This window comes from Heterodontus francisci, chromosome 35 (assembly GCF_036365525.1).
Source record: "Heterodontus francisci isolate sHetFra1 chromosome 35, sHetFra1.hap1, whole genome shotgun sequence".
Taxonomy (NCBI): Eukaryota; Metazoa; Chordata; class Chondrichthyes; order Heterodontiformes; family Heterodontidae; genus Heterodontus; species Heterodontus francisci.
Window position 1 is genome coordinate 57729349 of NC_090405.1, and position 26176 is coordinate 57755524.

Sequence of the window (26176 nt, forward strand, 5' to 3'; positions counted from 1 at the left end):
CCATGCTGCCTCTCACTAATAAGTTCATCTGTTTCTAAATGGAAGTCAATCCTGTCCCGAAGAATCCTCTCCAATAATTTCCCTACCACTGACGTATGGCTCACCGGCCGATAATTTCCTGGATTATCCTTGCTACCCTTCTTAAACAAAGGAACAACATTGGCTATTCTCCAGTCCTCTGGGACCTCACCTGTAGCCAATGAGCATACAAAGATTTCTGTCAAGGCCCCAGCAATTTCTTCCCTTGCCTCCCTCAGTATTCTGGGGTAGATCCCATCAGGCCCTGGGGACTTATCTACCTTAATGCTTTGCAAGACGCCCAACACCTCCTCCTTTTTGATAGCGCCATGACCCAGACTATCTACTCTCCCTTCATTAGACTGAACATCCACCAAGTCCTTCTCTTTGTTGAATACTGATGCAAAGTACTCATTTAGTACCTCGCCCATTTTCTCTGGCTCCACACATAGATTCCCTCCTCTGTTCTTGAGTGGCCCAACCCTTTCCCTGGTTACCCTCTTGCTCTTTATATACGTATAAAAAGCCTTGGGATTCTCCTTAATTCTGTTTGCCAATGACTTTTCATGACCCGTTTTAGCCCTGCTGACTCCTTGCTTAAGTTCCTTCCTACTTTTATTATATTCCTCAAGGGTTTCGTCTGTTCCCAGCCTTCTGGCCCTTACGAATGCTTCCTTTCTCTTTTTGACTGGGCTCACAATATCCCTCGTTATCCAAGGTTCCCGAAACTTGCCAAACTTATCCTTCTTCCTCACAGGAACATGCCTGGATTCTAATCAACTGACGTTTGAAAGACTCCCACATGTCAGATGTTGATTTACCCTCAAACAGCCGTCCCCAATCTAAATTCTTCAGTTCCTGCCTAATATTGTTATAATTAGCCTTCCCCCAATTTAGCACCTTCACCCGAGGACTACTCTTATCCTTATCCACAAGTACCTTAAAACTTACGGAATTATGGTCACTGTTGCCGAAATGCTGCCCTACTGAGACTTCGACCACTTGGCCGAGCTCATTCCCCAATACCAGGTCCAGTACGGCCCCTTCCCTAGTTGGACTATCTACATACTGTTTCAAGAAGCCCTCCTGGATGCTACTTACAAATTCTGCCCCATCCAAGCCCCGAGCACTAAGTGAGTCCCAGTCAATATAGGGGAAGTTAAGATCACCCACCGCTACAACCCTGTTACCTTTACATCTTTCCAAAATCTGTCTACATATCTGCTCCTCTACCTACCGCTGGCTGTTGGGAGGCCTGTAGTAAACCCCCAACATCATGACTGCACCCTTCCTATTCGTGAGCTCCACCCATATTGCCTCGCTGCATGACCCCTCCGAGGTGTCCTCCCGCAGTACAGCTGTGATATTCTCCTTAACCAGTAATGCAACTCCCCCATACCTTTTACATCCCCCTCTATCCCACCTGAAGCTTCTAAATCCCGTAACATTTAACTGCCAATCCTGTCCTTCCCTCAACCAAGTCTCTGTAATAGCAACAACATCATAGTTCCAAGTACTAATCCAAACTCTAAGTTCATCTGCCTTACCTGTTATACTTCTGGCATTGAAACAAATGCATTTCAGACCACCAGTCCCTCTGTGCTCAGCAACATCTCCCTGCCTGCTCTTCCTCTTAGTCTTACTGGCATTATTTACTAGTTCCCCCTCATTTATTTCACCTGCTGTCCTACTGCTGTGGTTCCCACCCCCCTGCCACACTAGTTTAAACCCTCCCGAGTGACGCTAGCAAACCTCGCAGCCAGGATATTTGTGCCCCTCCAGTTTAGATGCAACCCGTCCTTCTTATAGAGGTCCCATCTGTCCCTGAAGAGATCCCAATGATCCAGATATCTGAAACCCTCCCTCCTACACCAGCTGTTCAGCCACGTGTTTAGCTGCACTATCTTCCTATTTCTAGCCTCACTGGCACATGGCACAGGGAGTAATCCCGAGATTACAACCCGAGAGATCCTGTCTTTTAATTTTCTACCTAACTCCCTAAAGTCCCCCTGCAGGACCTCGTCACTCTTCCTGCCTATGTCGTTGGTACCGATGTGTACCACAACCTCTGGCTGTTCACCCTCTCCCTTCAGAATGCCCCCTGTCCGTTCAGAGACATCGTTGACCCTGGCACCAGGGAGGCAACATACCATCCTGGAGTCTCTTTCACGTCCACAGAAGCGCCTGTCTGTGCCCCTGACTATAGAGTCCCCTATAACTATTGCTGTTCTGCGTTTTGTCCCTCCCTGCTGAACAACAGGCCGTGGTGCCACTGTTCTGGCTGCTGCTGCTGTTTTCCCCTGATAGGCCATCCCCCCCAACAGCATCCAAAACGGTATACTTCTTCGAGAGGGGGATAGCCGCAGGGGATTCCTGCACTGACTGCCTGCCCCTTCCAGCAGTCACCCATCTATCTGCCTGCATCTTGGGTGTAACCACTTCTCTAAAACTCCTGTCTATGACGCTTTCTGCCACCTGCACGCTCCTAAGTGCATCCAGTTGGTGCTGCAACCGATCCATGCAGTCTGTGAGGAGCTGCAACTGGGTACACTTCCTGCAGATGTAGTCGTCCGGAACGCTGGAAGCGTCACGGACTTCCCACATCTCACAGGTGAAGCACTTTACCCCTCTAACTGACATTTCTCGCACTAATTAATAAATTAATTTAAAATAAATAAATACTTATTAAATCCTTACTGAATTATGTTACAATTAACTATTTGGTCATAGAGTCATAGAGTTGTGCAGCATAGAAACAGGCCCTTCGGCCCACTGCATCCATGCCGACCATAATGCCTATCTATACTAATCCCACCTGCCTGCATTAATTCCATATCCCTCTATGCCTTGCTCATTCAAGTACCTGTCCAGATGCCTCTTAAATGTTGCTACTGTTCCTGCCTCCACCACCTCCTCAGGCAGCTCATTCCAGATACCCACTATTCTTTGTGTGAAAACTTTACCCCTTTGATCCCCTTTAAACCTCCTCCCTCTCCTTAAATCTATGCCCTCTAGATTTATTCACGCCTACCGTGGGAAACAGACTCTGGCTATCTACCCTATCTATGCCTCTCATAATTTTATATACCTCTATCATGTCCCCTCTCAGCCTCCTTCGCTCCAGGGAAAACAGACCCAGCCTATCCAATCTCTCTTTATAACTCATGCCCTCCAAACCAGGCAACATCCTTGTGAATCTTGTCTGCACCCTCTCTCGCTTAATCACATCTTTCCTGTAGTGCAGTGACCAGAACTGCACACAGTACTCCAAATGCGGCCTAACCAACGTTATGTACAACTGTAACATGACGTCCCAACTCAGTGCCTCGGCCGATGAAGGCAAGCATGCCATACGCCTTCTTCACCACCCTGTCTACCTGTGTTGCCACTTTCAGGGAACTATGTACTTGCACCCCAAGGTCTCTCTGCTCAACAACACACCCTAGGGCCCTGCCATTCACTGTCTATGTCTTGCCCTGCTTTAACTTCCCAAAATGCATCTCTTCACACTTGTCTGTATTAAATTCCATTTGCCACTCCCTTGCCCACTTTCCCAGGCGGCACAGTGGCGCTGTGGTTAGCACCGCAGCCTCACAGCTCCAGGAACCGGGTTCAATTCTGGGTACTGCCTGTGCGGAGTTTGCAAGTTCTCCCTGTGACCGCGTGGGTTTTCGCCAGGTGCTCTGGTTTCCTCCCACAGCCAAAGACTTGCAGGTTGATAGGTAAATTGGCCATTGTAAATTGTCCCTAGTGTAGGTAGGTGGTAGGGAATATGGGATTACTGTAGGGTTAGGATAAATGGGTGGTTGTTGGTCGGCACAGACTCGGTGGGCCGAAGGGCCTGTTTCAGTGCTTTCTCTCTAAATAAATAAAAAATAAATAAAAAATAAAATAAATATCCTGTTGTAAACTTAGACAACCTTCTTCACTGTCCACTATACCACCAATTTTGGTGTCATCTGCAAACTTACTAATCATACCCCTTACATTCACATCCAAGTCATTACTATATATTTGGGACATAGGTTTAAGGTGAGAGGGGCAAAGTTTAGAGGGGATGTGCGAGGCAAGTTCTTTACACAGAGGGTGGTGAGTGCCTGGAACCTGTTGCCGGGGGACGTGGTGGAAGCAGGTACCATAGAGACGTTTAAGAGGCATCTTGACAAATACATGAATAGGATGGGAATAGAGGGATACGGACCCCGGAAGTGCAGAAGGTTTTAGTTTAGGCAGGCATCAAGATCGGCGCAGGCTTGGAGGGCCGAATGGCCTGTTCCTGTGCTGTACTGTTCTTTGTTCTTTGTTATGGCAAACGATTTCTACTATAAATATTAAATGCTAACTAAATACAGTAATCTCCTCCCTCTGGTTTAATGACTCTACTTATTAATTAATTATTTAATTAGGATTTTAATCATTTTTTATCAATGTTTTATTTTCAAATTCAGTACAGATGCCCTACCAGCCAATCAGGTCACAGCTTTCTTGTGACATCACTTTTTAAGTTTTTTTTTCAGTTTTTTTCCCAGAGGCAAGTTTTTTATACTTACCGCTCCGGAACTCTGCCCTCCGAGTCTTCTCCCTGGATGTGGGCCACGAATCCCCAAGGTAAGTTTTTTATACTTACCGCTCCGGAACTCCACCCTCCGAGTCTTCTCCCTGGATGTAGGCCACGAATCCCCAAGGTAAGTTTTTTATACTTACCAGTTCGGAACTCCGCCCTCCGAGTTTTCTCCCTGGATCAAAGTCTTGCTTCAGTTGTATAGAACCTTGGTTCGACGGCACCTGGAGTACTGTGTGCAGTTTTGGTCCCCTTACCTTAGGAAGGATATTATTGCCAAAGAGGGAATGCAACAAAGGTTCACCAGACTTGTTCCTGCGATGGACTGTCCTATGAAGGGAGATTGGGGAAATTGGGCTTGTATTCACTAGAGTTTCAAAGAGTGAGAGGTGATTTCATTGAAACCCACAAAATACTTAAAGGGATAGACAGGGTAGATACAGCTAAGGTGTTTCCCCTGGTTGGGGAGTCCAGAACCAGGGGACACAATTTCAAAACAAGGATGAAGCCACTTAGAACAGAGATGAGAATTAGATTAGAGATACAGCACTGAAACAGGCCCTTCGGCCCACCGAGTCTGTGCCGAACATCAACCACCCATTCATGCTCATCCTACACTAATCCCATATGCCTACCAAACATCCCCACCTGTCCTTATATTTCCCTACCACCTAACTATACTAGTGACAATTTATAATGGCCAATTTACCTATCAACCTGCAAGTCTTTTGGCTTGTGGGAGGAAACCGGAGCACCCGGAGGAAACCCACGCAGACACAGGGAGAACTTGCAAACTCCACACAGGCAGTACCCGGAATCGAACCCGGGTCCCTGGAGCTGTGAGGCTGCGGTGCTAACCACTGCGCCACTGTGCCGCCCCAGAGGGTTGTGAATCTTTGGAATTCTCTACCCCAGAGGGCTGTGGAAGCTCAGTCATTGAGTATGTTTAAAGCAGAGATTGACAGATTTCTAAATACAAATGACATTAGGGTATATGAGGATAGTGTGGAAAAAGGCACTGAAGTGGATGATCAGCCATGATCATATTGAATGGCGGGGCAGGCTCGATGGGCTCAATGACCTACTCCTACTTCTATGTTCCTATGCATTGCACATTCTGGAGTTCAATCCAGTGCTGCACTACATATTCTGCGGTCCAGTCCAGTGCTGCACTGTACTCTCTGGTGCTAGATTCTGTGTTGCATTGTACACAGTGGGGATAGATTCAATCTTGCACTGTACACTCTGGGGTTAGATCCAGTGCTGCACTGTACACTCTGGGGTTAGATCCGGTGCTGCACTGTACACTCTGGGGTTAGATCCGGTGCTGCGCTGTATACCCTGGGGTTAGATCCGGTGCTGCGCTGTATACCCTGGGGTTAGATCCGGTGCTGCACTGTATCCCCTGGGGTTAGATCCAGTGCTGCACTGTACACTCTGGGGTTAGATCCGGTGCTGCGCTGTATACCCTGGGGTTAGATCCGGTGCTGCACTGTATACCCTGGGGTTAGATCCGGTGCTGCACTGTATCCCCTGGGGTTAGATCCGGTGCTGCACTGTACACTCTGGGGTTAGATCCGGTGCTGCGCTGTATACCCTGGGGTTAGATCCGGTGCTGCGCTGTATACCCTGGGGTTAGATCTGGTGCTGCACTGTACACCCTGGGGTTAGATCCGGTGCTGCGCTGTATACCCTGGGGTTAGATCCGGTGCTGCGCTGTATACCCTGGGGTTAGATCCGGTGCTGCGCTGTATACCCTGGGGTTAGATCCGGTGCTGCGCTGTATACCCTGGGGTTAGATCTGGTGCTGCGCTGTATACCCTGGGGTTAGATCCGGTGCTGTAGTGCACGTTCTGGGGATGGCTGCCTGAAAAACAATTGGAGGGAAAATCTACCCCTTGTCTGATAATTGAAATATTGAAGGTGGAGAAGAATTATGGTACATTCTTGGCTATGGTGTCTGTAGTTAAGTTTGTATCTGATCTGCATTAATGAACAAATGGTGATGAAAAGGTCTGAACATTATGGATTCCAAATTCTTGGTGTCATTTTCTAAATAGCTTTTTCACAGCTCAGAGAAAAAAAACATTGGTGAAAGCGAAAATAATAATGAAATTGAAGTGTGTGTATGTCTGCAGGTCTCCTGATGGGATGCTGACTTGTGCAGTGCAAGGACTGTCCATCACAGAATCTCACCTGGCCGAGCTGGAAGGGGACACACTGCACTTGTATGGGTTTGGTGCACTGGAATCTCTGGACCGCAGCTGGGGTGTTCAGACAGCTGGGACCGTCACAACTGTCTCTTTCATGTTCATAGACTTTGATGAGATTGTTGCAGTGTTACCGCGATTAAGGATTAAATTCCCAAATATTTTGGTAAGAATATTCCACAGTTGTTTTACTGATGTCTTTATCCATAGTGAACTATTAGGTTTCAGAATTAGAAGTTCGATTGTGGTTGGGGGGGTGGGGGCGGGTGGAGAGAAGTGTTCAACTCGTATTGGACAAACTTAGTCATGGCGTCACTCAGTGTTGTGGTCACTCTCTGCAGTGGTCACTCTCTTCAGTGGTCACTCTCTGCAGTGGTCACTCTCTGCAGTGGTCACTCCCTGCAGTGGTCACTCTCTGCAGTGGTCACTCTCTGCAGTGGTCACTCCCTGCAGTGGTCACTCCCTGCAGTGGTCACTCAGTGTTGTGATCACTCTCAGAAGAGCTGACATGGCACCTGAGAATTCATTGTGCATCATGACAAATATAAAATCTCATCCTATAACTATCTCTTACCATAAGTCCCAGCCTTTGGTCCAGTCAACAGTGTTCCATTATGTGAATGTTTTATGAATTACTCATTATTATTGTACATGCACTGCTGCTCCATTGTTTGGAGGAGGTCAGAACATTTGATACATGCAGTATTTATGTATCCTGACTGACAGGAGTACAACCATAGAATTTATAGCTCCTTACCCATTTTCCAGCTTGGTATAAGGGAAGGGTTAAGAGAGTCGTAGAGTCATAGCATAGTACAGCATAGAAACGGGCCATTCGGCCCACCGCGTCCATGCCGACCATAATGCCTATCTATACTAATCCCACCTGCCTGCATTAATTCCATATCCCTCTATGCCTTGCTCATTCAAGTACCTGTCCAGATGCCTCTTAAATGTTGCTACTGTTCCTGCCTCCACCACCTCCTCAGGCAGCTCATTCCAGATACCCACTATTCTTTGTGTGAAAACTTTACCCCTTTGATCCCCTTTAAACCTCCTCCCTCTCACCTTAAATCTATGCCCTCTAGTTTTAGTCACCCCTACCATGGGAAACAGAATCTGGCTATCTACCCTATCTATGCCTCTCATAATTTTATATACCTCTATCATGTCCCCTCTCAGCCTCCTTCGCTCCAGGGAAAACAGACCCAGCCTATCCAATCTCTCTTTATAACTCATGCCCTCCAAACCAGGCAACATCCTTGTGAATCTTGTCTGCACCCTCTCTTGCTTAATCACATCTTTCCTGTAGTGCAGTGACCAGAACTGCACACAGTACTCCAAATGCGGCCTAACCAACGTTATGTACAACTGTAACATGACGTCCCAACTCTTGTACTCAGTGCCTCGGCCGATGAAGGCAAGCATGCCATACACCTTCTTCACCACCCTGTCTACCTGTGTTGCCACTTTCAGGGAACTATATACTTGCACCCCAAGGTCTCTCTGCTCAACAACACTCCCCAGGGCCCTGCCATTCACTGTATATGTCCTGCCCTGCTTTAAATTCCCAAAATGCACCACTTCACACTTGTCTGCGTTAAATTCCATTTGCCACTCCCTTGCCCACTTTCCCAGTTGATCTATATCCTGTTGTAACCTTAAACAACCTTCTTCACTGTCCACTATACCACCAATTTTGGTGTCATCTGCAAACTTACTAATCATGCCCCCGACATTCACATCCAAGTCATTAATATATATGACAAACAACAGAGGACCGAGCACCGATCCCTGCGGCACACCACTGGTCACCGGCCTCCAAACTGAAAAACAACCCTCCACTACCACCCTCTGCCTCCTATCACCAAGCCAATTTTGTATCCAGTTTGCTAGCTCACCCTGGATCCCATGCGTTCGAACCTTCTGGACCAGCCTACCATGCGGGACCTTGTCAAAGGTCTTGCTAAAGTCCATGTAGACAACGTCCATCACCCTGCCCTCGTCAATCCTCTTGGTCACCTCCTCGAAAAACTCAATCAAATTCGTGAGACATGATTTCCCAAGCACAAAGCCATGCTGACTATGCCTAATCAGACCATGCCTTTCCAGATGCATATAAATCCTGTCTCTCAGAATCCCTTCCAATAACTTTCCCACCACTGATGTAAGGCTCACCAGCCTGTAGTTCCCTGGCTTATCCCTGCTACCCTTCTTTAATAAAGGCACAACATTAGCTATCCTCCAGTCTTCCGGTACCTCATCCGTGGCTAACGATGATACAAAACCTCTGCCAGGGCCCCAGCAATCTCCTTCCTTGCTTCCCATAGCATCCTAGGATACACCTGGTCAGGCCCTGGGGATTTATCCACCTTAATGCGCTTCAAAACCTCCAACACATCCTCCTTTGTAATGTTGATATGCTCCAGGATATCGCTGTTCCCTCCCTTGCACTCACTAGCTTCCATGACCTTCTGCACGGTAAATACAGACGAGAAATATTCATTTAAGACCTCGCCCATTTCCTGTGGCTCCACACATAGTTTGCCACACTGATCCTTAAGGGGACCTACTCTCTCCCTAGCTACCCTTTTACTCTTAATATACTTATAGAATCTTTTCGGATTCTCCTTTATCTTATCTGCCAGGGAAATCTCATGGCCCCTTTTCGCCCTCCTAATTTCCTTCTTAAGTGTAGTCCTACATCCCCTATACTCCTCGAGGGACTCGCTTAATCCCAGCTGCCGATACCTGACATATGCCTCCTTCTTTGTCCTGACCAGACCCTCAATAACCCTCGTCAACCAAGGTTCCCTAAACTTGCCAGCCTTGCCCTTCCATCTAACAGGAACATGCCGGCCCTGAACTCTTCCTATCTCACTTTTAAAAGCCTCCCACTTGCCTGACATCCCTTTACCTGTAAACAGCCTCTCCCATTCAACTTTTGAGAGTTACTGTCTGATGCCATCGAAATTAGCCTTCCCCCAATTTAGGACTTCAACCTGAAGACCAGTCCTATCCTTTTCCATAACTATCTTGAAGCTGATAGAGTTATGGTCACTGGTCCCAAAGTGCTCCCCCACTGACACATCAACCACCTGCCTATCCTCATTTCCTAAGAGGAGGTCGAGTGTAGCCCCTTCTCTAGTTGCGCCACCCACATACTGTTTCAGAAAACTATCCTGGACACACTTAACAGATTCTTCCCCATCTGATCCCTTAGCACTAAGGCAGTCCCAGTCAATATTAGGGAAGTTAAAATCACCTACTATTACAACCCTATCATTCCTACACCTATCTGTGATTTCCCTACATATATACTCCTCCACTTCCCTCTGACTATTGGGGGGCCTATAGTATAATCCCATCAAAGTGATCACCCCTTTCTTATTTCTAAGTTCTACCCATATGGCCTCGCTGGACGTTGCCCCCGGGATATCCTCTCTAAGTACTGCCGTGATGTCCTCCCTAATCAATAGTTCAACTCCCCCTCCTCTCTTACCTCCACCTCTGGAGGATCGGTACCCCAGGACATTGAGCTGCCAGTCCTGCCCATCCCTGAACCACGTTTCCCTAATAGCTATAATATCACAATCCCATGGACTGATCCATGCTCTAAGTTCATCTGCCTTACCTGTAAGGTTTCTTGCATTAAAGTAAATTAATGAATGAGAGTGGCATGTTGTGGCAAAGTCAGATGCTAACCCCCATTCCATCTATTCCTTGAACCTGGCAATGGAGCACCCATGTTTTGAATTTGAAATATCTGGTGGTTAGATTTTGATGGTTAGTTCAAATTTGAAAATACCCACCAGGTGGCCTTATATTTTTCTCATTTCTGCTGTGTAAAGTATAAATCAAAGATTCTGCACTGAGCCAGATTCCAAGCAGCCAGCTGTAAAAGTGAGCTGAAGAATTCAGGAATTATATTTACTAAAACAGTACAGTGGCGACTTTGCAGGGAAGAAGGGTATGTCATAGTGTCATTATGGCACAGGAGACCATTCAACCCTTCGTGTCCATGCTGGTTCTCTGCAGAGCAATCCAATCAGTCCCATTACCCCACTCCATCCCTATAGCCCTGCAAGTTTATTTCCTTCAAGTGCACATCCAATTTCCTTTGGAAATCATTCATTGTCTCCGCTTCTATCACCCTCATAGCCAGTTGTGTAAAAATGTTCTTTCTCACATACCCTCTGCATCATTTGTCCAAAGCAAAAAAATCTGTGACCCCTGGTCCTTGTAGCATCAGCTAATGGGAACAGCTTTTCTTTGTTTACCTTATCTAAACATGTCATAATCTTGTCCATCAATCAAATCTCCCCTCAATCTCCTTTGCTTCAAGGAGAACAACCCCAGATTCTCCAACTTAACCTTGTAGCTAAAATTCTCTTCCCTGGAACCATTCTGGTAAATCTTTTCTGTACCCTCTCAAGGAACCCCACATCCTTCCTTAAGTGTGGTGACCAGAACTGGACGCAATACTCTACTTGTGGCCTAACCAGAGCTTTGAGGGCGGCACAGTGGCGCAGTGGTTAGCACTGCAGCCTCATAGCTGCAGGGACACGGGTTCAATTCTGGGTACTGCCTGTGTGGAGTTTGCAAGTTCTCCCTGTGTCTGCGTGGGTTTTCTCCGGGTGCTCCGGTTTCCTCCCACAAGCCAAAAGACTTGCAGGTTGGTAGGTAAATTGGCCATTATAAATTGTCACTAGTATAGGTAGGTGGTAGGGAAATATAGGGACAGGTGGGGATGTTTGGTAGGAATATGGGATTAGTGTAGGATTAGTATAAATGGGTGGTTGATGGTCGGCACAGACTCGGTGGGCCGAAGGGCCTGTTTCAGTGCTGTATCTCTCTAATCTCTAATCTAATCTTTATAAAGGTTCAGCATAACTTCCCTTCTATTGTACTCAATACCTCTATTTATGAAGCCTAAGATCCCATAAGCTTTTCTAACTACTCTCTCAATATGTCCTGCCATCTTCAAAGATCTATGCACATGAATCTCTAGGTCCCTCTGTTCCTGTATGCACTTTAAAACTGTGCGATTTAGTCTGTATTGCCTCTCTATCTCCTCTTCGAAAATGCATCATCTCACACTTCTTTATACTTCCACCGCCTTTTGAGGAAGAGAGTTCCAAAGACTCACGACCCTGTGAGAGAAAAAAATTTCTCCTCATCTCTGTCTTAAATGGGTGACCCCTTATTTTTAAACAGTGAGCCCTAGTTCTAGATTCTCCCACAAGGGGAAATATCCATTTGCTACTTCTCTGCCCATTCTGCCCACCTATCTACGTCCTGTTACTGTCGATTTGTATCATCTTCATTGTCTGCCACACCTCCAAGTTTGGTATCATCGGCAAATTTTGAAATTTTATTCTATTCCAGTATCCAAGTCATTCAAAAAAAGTAGTGGTCCTAGCACTGAACCTTGGGGAACACCACTGTCTAGCATCGTCCAGTCTGAAAAATAACTATTTACCATGACCTGCTGCTATCTGTCCTTAAGCCAGTTTTTTATCCAAGCTGATACTGACCCTCCTATTTCAAGAGCCACAGTTTTGTTAACCGGTCTTTTATTGGTACTTTGTTAAATGCTTTCTTAAAATCCATGTGGACAATTTCCATTGCTTTCCCTTCATCAACCCCCTCTGTTACTTCATTAAAAAATTCAATTAGATTAGTCAAGCATGATCTGCTTTTTACTAATCCCTGCTGGCTCTCAATTAACTCAAACTTCATCAAGTGCTTGTTGATTTTCTTCCCTGATTATTGTTTCTAAAACCTCACCCAGCACTGATGTTAAACTGAACAACCTCTAGTTACTAGGAATGCCCTTACACCTTTTCTTGAATGAAGCTGTCAAATTTGACACTCTCCAATCTTCTGGTACACCCTCCATATCTGGAGAAAATTGAAAGATTATGGCAAGCCCTTCAGCCACTTCCTTTAGCAACCTGGGGTGCAAGCCATCCAGACCAGGCAACTTATCCATTCTAAGCGCAGCTAGCCTTACCTCTACCATCTCTGCTTCTACCGATATTTTGTCAGCATGCTCTTCCTTAGTGAACACTGATCGAAAGTATTCATTAAATATTCTAGCCTTGCCCTGTGCCTCTAAGCATATATCACCCTCTTTATCCCTAATAGGCCCGCACCACCTCTTGCTACCTGCTTCCTATTTACATGCCAAAGAATATTTTTGGGTTCCCTTTTATGTTAACTTCATTGTGTTCTAATATTCTCTCTTTGCCAGTCTTATTTTCTTTCTCATTTCCCCTCTCAAAATACTGTGTTTGGACTGCTTCTCACTTGAAGAATTCACCTGACATGTGACATATACCCTCTTTTTTTATTTCATCATATTCTTTATCTCCCTTGTCCTCCAGGGAGCCCTGGCTTTGATTCCCTTACCTTTTGGTCTTGTTGGAATGTGTATTAGTATTTCAGAGTGTATTTAAATGATGCAGAACACCACTAGGAAGGGATGTGCTTTCCCCTTCACCCCCACAAGAGTTCCTGATCCTAGTCAGTCTGACGTACTTTACTGCCACAAAGCACTACCTACTGGAGAGTGAGAAACATGGGGCTCATGCTAATGGTGATTGGAGGATGAGAGCTCTGTCAGTGAAACTTTAATTGAATGAATTTTTTTAGCCTCAGCATAATAAATACATCTTTCTGCTTATGCAGCGCAATACCTGTTTAATTAGACAAATGAATTCTTCCTATGACTTATGTTATCAAAAGAACGCTTATTTTTTAAAAATCCTGAGGCTGTATGGCTCTCATTATTTCATCTTATTTAGGAAACTTGCACTGGGAGTTAACCTGAAGCTGCTGTATCGTACACTGTAGTAAAACAGAAGTCAAATCACTTCCTTATAAAGAAAGACTTTTGTTTATATAGTGCCTATCATGACCTTAGGATGCCCAAAGTGCTTTACAGCCAATGAAGTGTAGTCACTCACATAATGTAGGAAACACAGCAGATAAGTTACACACAGCAAGCACAAACAGCAAAGTAATAATGACCAGATTATCCATTTCTTTTTAGTATTGTCAGGAAAAGTGCCAGGGTATCTAGTGGCAAAATGGTACAATTGTTTCAGTAAGGAAACGTTAACAATGCAGATTTCAACAGATAATCTACATGGGGAAAGAAGACATGGGCACTGTATAGTAACCAAAACAGTACATGGGAATGTGCTCAGCAATGTTATATACTCACTTTTGATGGTATATTTTATCTTTCAAACCTGAACATGCGTTAAAGCTTGGATTAACATTCTACAGTTTGTTATATAATCCTGTAAGATTACATTTGCTTTTAAAGTAACTTAAAGTAGCCTAACTATTTCTCCCAGGTGTCTGTCAGTGCTGCTGTCAAGTGAAATGCAATTAGCTGGTCTCTGGGAGCTTGGTTTAGAATAATGTTAGAAGCTGCTCCCTGTTAGTTGCTGAGACTGATGAGGAGCTAGTCCCGAGGGGTCTGTTGGTGCAGCACCTCAAAGCAGTGCTACGAGTTTATCCCAAAGCGTACTTATAGGCATGGGTCTAAATGAGAATACCTCAGAGTGACGCTGAAATGTTCTCATTGAGAAGAGCCTCTTGACAGGAGAATGGCTCAGGGTGATTTCTCTATTTTGACACCTCTTCGGGAAGTACTGGGCTCTGGGTGGGCGAGCGTTGGCCTCTCTGGACCCTGAACACTACATGTTAAAAAGCAAAAAACTGCAGCTGTTGAAAATCTGAATTCATAATCAGAAATGCTGGAAGCACTCAGCAGGTCAGGCAGATTGGAAAAAGGTTAACACTTTAAGTCTTGTGACCTTTGGTCAGAATTACTTGTAATGAAGTGTCAAAAGACCTAAAACATATACTTCTTTCCTTTCTCCGTAGGTGCTGCATGACCTGCTGCGTGTTTCCAACATTTTTATTTTTAATTTCAGAAAAGTCATCATGGGAGATGGCATGTTCAGTCTCACCTTCTGGTGATCAACAGTTCTTACCATGCTGTGACACACAGTATCATGTCAATCAATCATAATTTGAAATAACACATGATCAAAACAGTAGGATTCCTTTGAAAAGTTGTCACTGCCTTAGTTTTACTTGGAGTTATTTTCTGCGATAACTTGTTAATTATGTGACTCATTTTTGTTACAGATTTTGGTGGGAATGGGTGTCTTGTTTAATACAGGTCCTTCAACATTACTACATTTTCTTTGTAACTTCAGTTACCTCGATGAAAAATTGGGTTTATTGATTTTAGATCTGCATCCAATCTTCTTGTGTTCTGATCGTTTTGACAGCACTTAAAGTTCCAAGATACGAATCTTCACAAATTGCAGCAGTTTAATGCTCTGGCACTGGGCCGCCGGTTAGACCAGCTCACTGTTAGTTCTCAGGGGAACCCAGTGGTGAACTTCAGCCTCTGGAAATACTATGTCCTCTTCAGGCTCAACCATTTCTGTCTCCAAAAAATAAATGATGTGGAGGTAAGCATGTCAATCATTATAATTCCAATTAATGGATTGAATTTTGCTTTTGTTGCTTTGCTAGATATCACACATACCTGTATAGTTTGTGTTTGGATACTTATCAAATAATCATGCCTTGTACTGCATCAGAAGTGCGTGCTGTGCATCACACAATTCTACTTTAATTCAATAGTATCTTAATTCTTACTGAACTTAGAATTATGGAATCATACAGCACAGAAGGAGGTCATTCGCCCATTGTGTCTGTGCCAGCTCTTTGACAGAGCTATCCAATTAGTCCCACTCGTCAGCTCTTTCCCCATAGCTGTGCAGTTTTTTGCTTTTCAAATATTTATATGACTCCCTTTTGAAAGTTAGGATTGAATCTGTCTCCACTCTTTTTGTCTTGTGTGACCGCATGTTTAGGAAGTATCTCCAGCTGCTTCAGCTCAAGCTTGGGATTTCCCAGTTTAAGGGGCAGCTGGAGTCACTGCAGAGCATCAGGGAGCAGGAGAGTTTCCTGGATTGTACATTCCAGGAGGTGGTCACCCCACAGGCAGTGAGAGTTCAGGATAGTAGATGGGTGGTCATTCGGAAGAGGAGGAAGAGGCTGGAGATACAGGAGTCTTTAGGGTGTGCGCGACACTCAAACTGGTACTCAGCATTGGAGACTACTGGGAATGATGACACATTGAAAGAGTGCAGTCCAGGCCACGGCACCAATAGGCGAGGGATGCACAGGAGGGAATAGCAAAGAGAAAATGCAGTCGTTATAGGAGATTCCATAGTTAGGGGAACAGTCAGGTGTTTCTGTAACCATCATCATCAGTCCCGCATTGTGTTCGCTCCCTAGTGCCAGGGTAAAGGACATCTGCAGGGGAAAGGGAATGAGCCCGAAGTTGTGGTACACATCAGTACCAACAGCATAGAGAGGGTAGGTATTGAGGTCCTACAGTCAGATTTTCAGGAGCTAGGGAGGAAGTTAAAAAGTAGAACCTTGAAGGTAGTAATCTCTGGATTACTCCCAGTGCCACATGCTAGCCAGAGTAGAAATAGGAAGATGGGGAGGATCAATGCTTGGCTTGAGGCAAGGTACAGGAGGAAGGGCTTCAGATTCTTGGGACATTGAGATCAGTATTGAGGCAGGAGGCACCTATTCAAAAGGGACGAGTTGCACCTCAACAAGACTGGGACCAGTGTCCTTGCAGGGAGATTCACTACTCTGTTTGGGGAAGGTTTAAACTAAATTGGCAGGGGGATGGACACCAGCATATCGAAGTAGAAAAGAAGAATAAGGTGCACAAACTGAGCATTGGATAGTACTAGAGAAGGGAGTAGTACCATATTAGATAGGAGGAGACTGAAAAGGACTACAAAGAATACAAATACAAGTTTATAATGCATGTATGTAAATACACAAAGTTTGGTGAATAAAATTGGTGAGCTACAAAGACAAATTGCCATGTGGGAATATGATGTAGTGGCAATAACAGAAACGTGGCTTAAAAATGGTGAGGACTGGATGCTTAATATTCAAGGATACCAAAGTGTTCAGAAAAGATAGGGAAGGGAAAAAGGGAGGTGGGGTGGCAGTACGGATTAGAGAAGACAGTGTAGGATTAGCAAGGGAGGATGTCCTTGAGGGGGCAAGGATAGAATCCATTTGATTAGAGTTGAGGAACAAAACTGGGATGATCAAGCTACTGAGGGTATTCTGTAGACATCCAAATAGTAAGAGAAAGAGGTAAAGGAGCAAATCTGCAGGAAAATCATAGAGATGCGCCAGAACTATGAAGTGGTGATATTGGGGGATTTTAATTACCCAAATATCGATTGGGATAATATTAGAACACAGGGTAAGAAGGGAGAGGAATTTCTGAAATGTGTTCAGGAGTACTTCCTTAACCAGTATGCTCACTGTCAAACTAGGAAGGAGGCATTGTTGGATCTGGTGCTGGGGAATGAGGTGGACCAAGTGGCTGTGGGGGAACAGTTGGGTAAAAGTGATCATTGTATCATAAGGTTTAGACTATAATAAAGAAGAGCAATGAACAATCTAAAGTAGAACGTCTAAGTTGGAAGGGGGCCAATTTTAATGTGATCTGGAGGAATCTAGTGAGGGTAAAATGGAACCAAAGACTGATAGGAAAGTCTTTAATGGAACAATGGGTGATCTTTAAGGAGAAGATGCTTCAGGTACAGGCTAGGTACATTCCAACAAGAGTGAAAGGTAAGGAACCAAAGCCAGTGCTCCTTGGTTGATGAGGGAGATAGAGAATGTGATGAAACAAAAAAAGAGGGTGTATGATGCATGTCAGGTGAATTCATGTCAGGTGAATTCTTCAAGTGAGAACCAGGCTAAATACACTAAGTTGAGAGGGGAAGTGAAGAGGAAAATATGACTGACAAATATGAGAATAGAATGGCAGTCAAACCAAAAGGGAACCCAAAAATCTTCTACCAGCATGTAAATAGGAAGCAGGTAGTAAGAGGCTGGGTGGGCTCTATTAGCGACAAATGGGTGGTTATATGCTTAGAAGCACAAGGAAACATTTGAATACTTAATGAGTGTTTTTTTTATTGGTGTTTACTAAGGAAGAGGATGCTGACACAATATTGGTAGAAGCGCAGATGGTAGAGGTAATGGATGGGGTGAAAATTGATAGGCAGGTGGTACTGGAAAGGCTGGCTATGCTTAGAGTGGATAAGTCACCTGGTCTGGATGGCTTGTATCCAAGGTTGTTAAAGAACGTGGGAATGGAGATAATGGATTTGCTTACCATAATTTTCCAATTTTCCCTAAATACGGGGGAGGTGCCAGAGGATTGGAGAATGCAAATGTGACACCCTTATTCAAGAAAGGATGTAAGACAGTCCTAGTAACTACAGGCCAGGCAGTTTAACATCAGTGATGGGTAAAGTTTTAGAAACAAAAACGGGAAAAAAAATCAACTGGCACTTGGAGAGGTTTGAGCTAATTAAGAATAGCCAGCATGGATTTGTGAAAGTCAGATTGTGCTTGACTTTTTTGACAAATGAACAGAGGTTGATGAAAAGAATGCAATGCATGTTGTCTATTTAGATTTTAAGTAAGTGTTTAACAAAGTACCACATAAATGGCTGATTAACAAAAATGAGGCTCACTGAACAGGAGGGTCAGTGTCAGCTTGGATAAAAAAATTGACTTAAGGACAGAAAACAGCAAGTCATGGTAAATGGTTATTTTTCAGACAGGAGGATGGTAGGCAGTGGTGTTCCTCAAGGGTCCGTGCTAGGACCACTGCTTTTTTGATATCTATAAAAGACTTGGATATTGGAATAGAGAGTAACGTTTCAAAATTTGCCGATGATGCCAAACATGGAAGAGTGGCAAACAGGGAGGATGTAACAAATTGACTGCAACAGAACATAGGTAGGCTAGCAGAATGGGCAGACAAGTGGCAAAAAGGATTTAATACAAAGAAATGTGAGGTGATGCATTTTGGCAGAAGGTATGGGGAGAGGCCATATAGACTTAATGGCACAGTTCTAAAGAGTATTCAGGGACATAGGGACCTGGGGATTCATGTGCATAGATCTTTGAAGGTGGCAGGACATTTGAGTGAGTGTTCAGCAAAACATATGAAATCTTGGGCTTCATTTCTAGAGATATTGAGTATAAAAGTAGGGAAGTTATGCAGAACCTTTATAAAGCTCTGGTTTGGCCCCAACTGGGGCCAGTTTTGGTCATCACACTTCAGGAATGATCTGAGGGTCCTTGAGAGGGTGCAGAGGAGATGTACCAGAATGATTCCAGGGATGAGGGATTTTAGCTGCAAGGTTAGTTTGGAAAGGCTGGGGTTGTACTTGGAGCAAAGGAGATTACAGGGAGATTTGATAGAGGTGTATAAGATTATTACAGGTTTGGATGCGGTAGACAAAGAAAATCTGTTCCCATTAGCTGATGGTACAAGGACTAGGGACACAGATTTAAGGTTTTGGGCAAGGGATGCAGAGGGGATGTAAGGAAGAACTTTTTTACGCAGCGAGTTGCATAATGACCTGGAATTCTCTGCCTATGAGGGTGGTGGAAGCAAAGACACTTAATGATTTCAAAGGAAATTGGGTGGACACTTGAAGGAAATAAACCTGCAGTGCTACAGAGATAGAGTGGGGGAATGAGACTTCTGGATTGCTCTGCAGTGAGCTGGCATAGACTTGATGGGCCGAATGGCCTCCTTCTGTGTCGTAAATGACTCTATAACTCATCCAGTGCAATCCAGATCATCATAACTCAGTTGTAAAAAATTCTCCTCATCTCTCCTTTGCTTATTTTGCCAATTGCCTTCAATATGTGTCCTCTGACTACCAACCGCCCTGTCAATGGAAACACTTCTCCTTGTTTACTCTATCAAATCTCTCAAAATTTTGAATAACTCAAATCTCCCCTTAACCTTCTCTGTTCTAAGGGAAAAAACCTAAGCTTCTCTAATCTCTCCACATACCTGAAGTCCCTTATTCCTACCACCATTCTCGTAAATCTCCTCTGCACCCTACCTTGAAAACTTTTCCAAAGTGTGGTCCCTAGAAATAGGCATCGTACTCCAGCTGAGGCCTAACCAGAAATTGATAGCAAAATTTCCTTGCTTTTGTACTCTATGTTTCTATTTATAAAGCCAAGGATCCTTTATGCTTTTTTAACAGCCAATCAACTTGTCTTGCTGCCTTCAAAGATTTGTGTGTGTGAACCCCCAAGTCTCTCTTTTCCTGCACCCCCTGTAAAATTGTACCATTTAATTCACATTGTCACTACTTCTGCCTACCATTCTACCTTCACACTTCTCTGCATAATTTTCATGTGCCACATTTCTGCCTATTTCATCAGTCTGTCTATAACTGCTTGAAGTCTGCTACTATCTGCCTGATTGTTTACTATATTTCTGAGTTTCATATCAGATTGAAATAATGCCCTATATATCCATGTCCAGGTCATTATTATATGTCCAAAAGAGAAATGGTCGTAATACCAATTCCTGGGGAACACCACTACATACTTCTCTCTAGTCTAAAAAAAAATCGCCACTACTCCCTGCTTTCTGTGCCTTAGACAAATTTGCATCCACCCTGCCACTGCCTCTTTTAATTCCACAGGTTTCAATTCTGCTAACAAGTCTATTATGTGGTACTTCATCCAACGCCTTTTGAAAGTTTCAGACATACATCAACCACACTACCCTCATCAACCCTCTCTGTTACTTGATCAAAGAACACAATCAAGTTTGCTTTTAACAAATCCATGTTAGCTGTCATTTATCAAATCATGTCTTTCACGTGACAATTAATTTTGTCCTAGACTACTGTCTCTAAAAGTTTCCTCAACACTGACGTTAGGCTGACTAGCCTATAGTTACTGGGTTTATCCCTCCTTTTTTTGAACAATGGTGTAATATTTGCAGTCTTCCTGTCCTCTGGATTGTGGCTAGAGTATCCACTATTTCCACTCCTACTGCCCTCAGCAAAAAAGAATGCATCCCATCCGGACTGGGTGACTTTTCTACTTTGAGTGCTGCCAACCTTTATCCTCTTTATCCGTTTTTATCCCATCCAATTTCTCTCCTTTACTGTGATATTGGTAGCATCCTCTTGTTTTGTGAAGACAGATGCAAAGTCCTCATTTAATACTTAAGCTATGCCCTCTGCTTCTACAAAAAGATCTCCTTTTTTGTCCTACTCTTCTTTTGACTATCCTTTACTCTTATATGTTTATAAAAGATTTTAGTGTTCCCTTTTATGTTACCCACTAATCTAGTCTCATACTCTCTTTGCCCCTCTAATCCCTTTTTTAGTTTCCTCTGCACTTTCTGTATTCAGCTTGGTTCTCGAATCTTATATTTAACATAAGCCTCCTTTTTCTGTTTCATTTTAATCTCCACATCTTTAGTCATCCAAGGAGGTCTGCCTTTGGATACCCTTCTTTTCCCCCTCAAAAGCATGATCTGTGAGGTTACAGTGTCCTTGGTTTGCTTTTGAGTACTGATTGGTAGACGACAGACAGGAATGTCTATTTTCTACATTTTATTTTTGCTTTCATAAATATAGATTTGAGAAGAAACCTTTGAACTCCTGCTGTAACACAGTCTGCAATCTGATAACTAATCAGCTCATATTTTATTTTATAAAATTCCATTTGTCTGGTGATAAGATCACCTGCTGCTGCTCGTATTTCTATTTCCCACAGTAACTAAACAAGTATGATGCCAGAACACTTGAGGTGCCAACCCAGCCTATGGTTATTCTGCTCACCCTCCCCACTGTCCAAGTTGTGATATTAGATTTCTAGACTAGCACTAAAATGCAACACTGGCTGAAAAAGCGTTTTATGTTGTCACAGATTGGGTTTGTATCATTGTGGCTGGGATAGGATCAGCCTGTAATTTGTATTTCAGTCTCCCACGATTTAAGTTTCAACATTTAAATTGTGTCAAGTATTTTGTTCTGGTGAGGTATAAAATAATGAACAGGAAATGCTGGAAATACTCAGCAATCAGGCAGCATCTTGGAGAGAGAAACATAATTAACATTTCAAATCTATGACTTTTCATCCGAACTTTCTTGTGGGAAAGATCACTGATTCAGAAGCCCAGACTGCACTTTAAGAAAGAATTGGTTTGTATTATGTTCTATTCCAAAACCTGCACTGCCAAGCATTGCATATCTGAAGATTTTGGCTGCCAACTAGCATACAGAATAATGAACGTCAATTTTGCACTGTAATCATGTTGTTTGGGTGAATCTGTGAATGAGTGAGATGTGTGTAATACCAGTCATGGCTGTGAAATTTTAACAAGTGTTGGATCATCAAAAAAAAAGAAAACACAATATTCAAGGAACAATAGACTGAGGAAATGGGGCTGATTGGCACTGGAGTGTGGGGCTTATGTACCCTGCACCTGAAGTGCACAGTGTCCCTTGGGTGGGCAACAATTCAGCAATAAGGTTTAAATTGCTAAAGAGTTACATTTTATTGTCGGATTATTAGAACTAATTATACATCATGCTGTACTGATATTAAAAGGTTCCCTCAATATGTTCTTCCACTACCCTGTAAAGTAGCACATATTTTAATAACTGCCCTGAAAGGTTTACATTGTAAGGAATCAGATGTAAAAATTGAGAAGTCAGTTTACTATTTTAAAAAAACACAAATTTTTAGTTATAAACTTAGTGAATAATTGTTTGTATAATGTGCTTGCCTAAGATATTTTACAATACTTACAAGAAGAAACAACAAACAGCATGGGACGTGGTTAGTCAGAAGTCCACTAATCATTTTACTTAAACTATAATTCTATTCTAAAAATACTTGGGCACCAACTAAATCAGCACAGTTACATTCAGTGTGCTCAGTCATGTTGAGAGCATGCAGAACTCTGTGGCACAAATTCTCTAATTGTTTTTGGTAGAGAACAATAAAATCTTTGTAATTTGGTCAGATAATGAACAGCACAAACTGCTTTGGATCAATTGCAGTTTGGATCAAGTGTCAGCTGTGGCTCAGTGGGTATTGTTAACTGTATATTAATTCTGTTTGATTGTATGCCGGTGGTGGGCATGAACTGGGGAATTACAAACATACAAATTAGCAGCAGGAGTAGGCCATTCAGCCTCTGAAGCCTGCTCTGCCATTTGATAAGATCATGGCTGATCTGATTGTGGCCTCGACTCTACTTTCCCGACTACCCGCTTTAACCTTTGACTTCACTTGTTCCTATAAAAGGAACAAACTAAAACTGTGGTTGTTGGGTGAGGATAGAGAGGGGCAAATTTGCAGGGAAATTAGAGATGTGCAAAAACTATATAGTAGTGATAATTGGCCATTTTAATTATTCTAATATATACAGGGATGGGAAGAGTGAAAGGGGCAAAGAGGGGGAAGAGTTTCTGAAGTGTGTTCAGAAGAATGTTCTTTATCAGTGTGTTTCTTGCCCAATGCGTATGAAGACATTGCTAGACCTGATTTTGGGAAATGAGTTGGATCAAGTGTCAGCAGGGAAACATTTAGGGAACAGTGATCATAGTATCATCAGGTTTAGGTTAGCTGTGGCAAAAGATAAGGACCAATCCAGGATAAAGATATTTAATTGAAAGAGGGCCAATTTCAGTGGTGTAAGAACAGATCTGGTCCAGATGGATAAATTGGAATCAAAGATTGGAAGGCAAAACTATAACGGAACAATGGACTGCTTTTAAAGAGGTGATTGTTCAGGTGCAGTCGAAGTGCATTCTCATGAGGGGGAAGGTAGGATAACCAAAGCCAGAGCTCCTTGGACAATGAAAGAGATAGCAGAGAAAGGGAATGTACAACAGATGTCAGATTGATGATACAATTGAATATAGAAGGTTCAGAGGGGAAGTGAAAAAACAAATAAAGTGGGAAAAAAAGGCAAAGAGAGAATATGAAAAAAGGCTTGCAGCTAACATAAAAGGGAATCCAGACGTTGTCTACGGGCATTTAAGAGGAGAGGTGGGGCTGATTAGGGACCAAAAGGCAGATCTATGCATGGAGACAGGTCATTTATTTATTTAGAGATACAGCACTGAAACAGGCCCTTCGGCCCACCGAGTCTGTGCTGATCAACAACTACCCATTTATACTAATCCTACATTAATCCCATATCCCCTACCACACCCCCACCACCTACCTACACTAGGGGCAATTTACAATGGCTAATTTACCTATCAACCTGCAAGTCTTTGGCTGTGGGAGGAAACCGGAGCACCCAGCGGAAACAGGGAGAACTTGCAAACTCCGCACAGGCAGTACCCAGAATTGAACCCGGGTCGCTGGAGCTGTGAGGTTGCAGTGCTAACCACTGTGCCACTGTCATGGCTGAGGTACTGAAAGAGTACTTTGTATCTGTCTTTACCAAGGAAGAAGATGCGGCCCAAACAATAGTGAAAGAGGAGGTAATTGAGACACTGGATGAGCTAAACATTTATAAATATATTGGAAAGGCTGGGTGTACTGAAAGTTGAAAAGTCACCAGGACCAGATGGGATGCATCGGAAGATACTGAGGGAAGTAAGGGTGGAAATTGTGGAGGCGCAGGTCATAATCTTCCAATCCTCCTTAGATACAGGATGGTTCCAAAGTACCGGAGGCTTGTGAATGTTATACCTTTGTTGAAAAAATAGTGTAAGGATAAATCCAGCAACAAAATGCCAGTCGGTTTAACCTCATTGGTGGGAACGCTTTCAAAAATGATAATCAGGGAGAAAATTAACTGTCATTTGGAAAAATGTGGATTAAATAAGGAAAGCCAGCATGGATTTGTTAAAGGTAAATCGTGTTAAACTAACTTGATTGAGAGTGGGGCACAGAGTGCTTCATTTAACTGAGTTCTGACACCCACATCCCACAAACGAATAAAAAAAAGATATTGTGGGGCATCAGGGAAGGGTAGTTTGTTCCAGGAGGCAGTCATACCCCAGAATTTCAGAGTAGATTAGTGGTCAGGGACAGGAGGATATGACTGTGAGCCAGGCAGGTATGGGGATCCAGCATGCAGTGATGCAGGAGCCTTGGCCCTTGACTTTAACCAACAGGTCAAGGTACTTGCTACTTGTGTGGATGAGAACAAGGACTGCAGGGTGAAATGGCCTACTGACCAGAGCAACATGATGCAGGACACCTTTCAAGTGGGGGGAGTGAAAAAGAATGTAGTAGTGATAGGGGAACCATATTATCTGCAGCTGTGGCCAGGAGTTCCGACGGTGGCGTTGCCTGCCCAGTGTCAGGGTTAAAGACATCTCCTCGCGCTGGAGATGAACTTGGAGTGGGAGGGGGAGGATCCAGTTGTCACGTAGGAGCCAATGACATAGGTAGAACTAGGAATGATGTTCTGCTGAGAGAGTTTGAGGAGTTAGAGTCCAAATTAAAATGCAAAATCTCAAAGGTAACTATCTCTGGATTGTTAACTGAGCCACTCACCAATTGGCATAGGGTCAAGCAGATTAGAGAATTAAATGCATGGCTCAAAGAATGGTGTCATAGAGAGATACAGCACTGAAACAGACCCTTCAGCCCACCGAGTCTGTGCTGACCATCAACCACCCATTTATACTAATCCTACATTAATCCCATATCCCCTAACACATCCCCACCTTCCCCTACCACCTACCTACACTAGGGGCAATTTACAATGGCCAATTTACCTATCAACCTGCAAGTCTTTGGCTGTGGGAGGAAACCAGAGCACCCAGTGGAAACCCACACAGTCACAGGGAGAACTTGCAAACTCTACACAGGCAGTACCCAGAACTGAACCCAGGTCGCTGGAGCTGTGAGGCTGCGGTGCTAACCACTGCGCCACTGTGCCAAGAAGGGATTTCAATTCATGGCACATTGGCACCAGTACTGGGGAAAGAATGTGCCGCTTCATTGGGATGGGGTCCACATAAACTAGGCTGGGATCAATGTCCTGACGAATTATATAACTAGGGCTGTGGATAGGACTTTAAAGTAAAAGAGGTCAGGTGAAGGGAGATTTAGAAATCTAAAGAGAAAAGTTGAGGCAATAGAGCAGTGTAGTGATTTGGATAAAGAGCAGAGTGGGACAGGAAGCGACAGAGAGTTTAACGGTAATAACGCATCAGTGAATACGGACCATGCAAAGAATAGCAGTAAAACAAAATTAAAGGCTCTTAATCTGAATGTGTGAAGCATTTGTAATAAGATAGACGAACTAGCAGCACAAATAGAGACAAGTGGTTTAGATCTAATTGCTATTACAGAGACATGGCTGCAAGGTGACCAAGATTGGGAAAATATATTCCAGGATGCACAACATTTCAAAAAGACAGACAGAATGGAAAAAGGAGGCGGAGTAGCCCTCATAGGAAAGGATGACAGAAGGACAGCTGTG

At 43.7% G+C, this 26176-nt stretch overlaps 1 protein-coding gene across 15 annotated transcripts in view; it reads left to right on the top strand.

Moving 5' to 3' along the window:
* The window catches only part of LOC137350732 (leucine-rich repeat-containing protein 49), a 422174-nt gene that overhangs the window by 330581 nt on the left and 65417 nt on the right, over nucleotides 1-26176 (top strand). For 13 of the 15 annotated variants that reach the window (XR_010969477.1, XM_068015697.1, XM_068015700.1 and 10 more), the window contains 2 exons: nucleotides 6718-6955; nucleotides 15105-15290. Coding sequence is in view for 14 of the 15 variants with exons in the window: in XM_068015697.1 (XP_067871798.1) it covers nucleotides 6718-6955; nucleotides 15105-15290 (424 nt within the window). In the remaining variant the exon portion in view is untranslated. Of the gene's footprint in view, nucleotides 1-6717; nucleotides 6956-15064; nucleotides 15291-26176 lie in introns of those variants that run through there. The other 2 variants (XM_068015710.1, XM_068015702.1) reach the window with 2 other exon arrangements.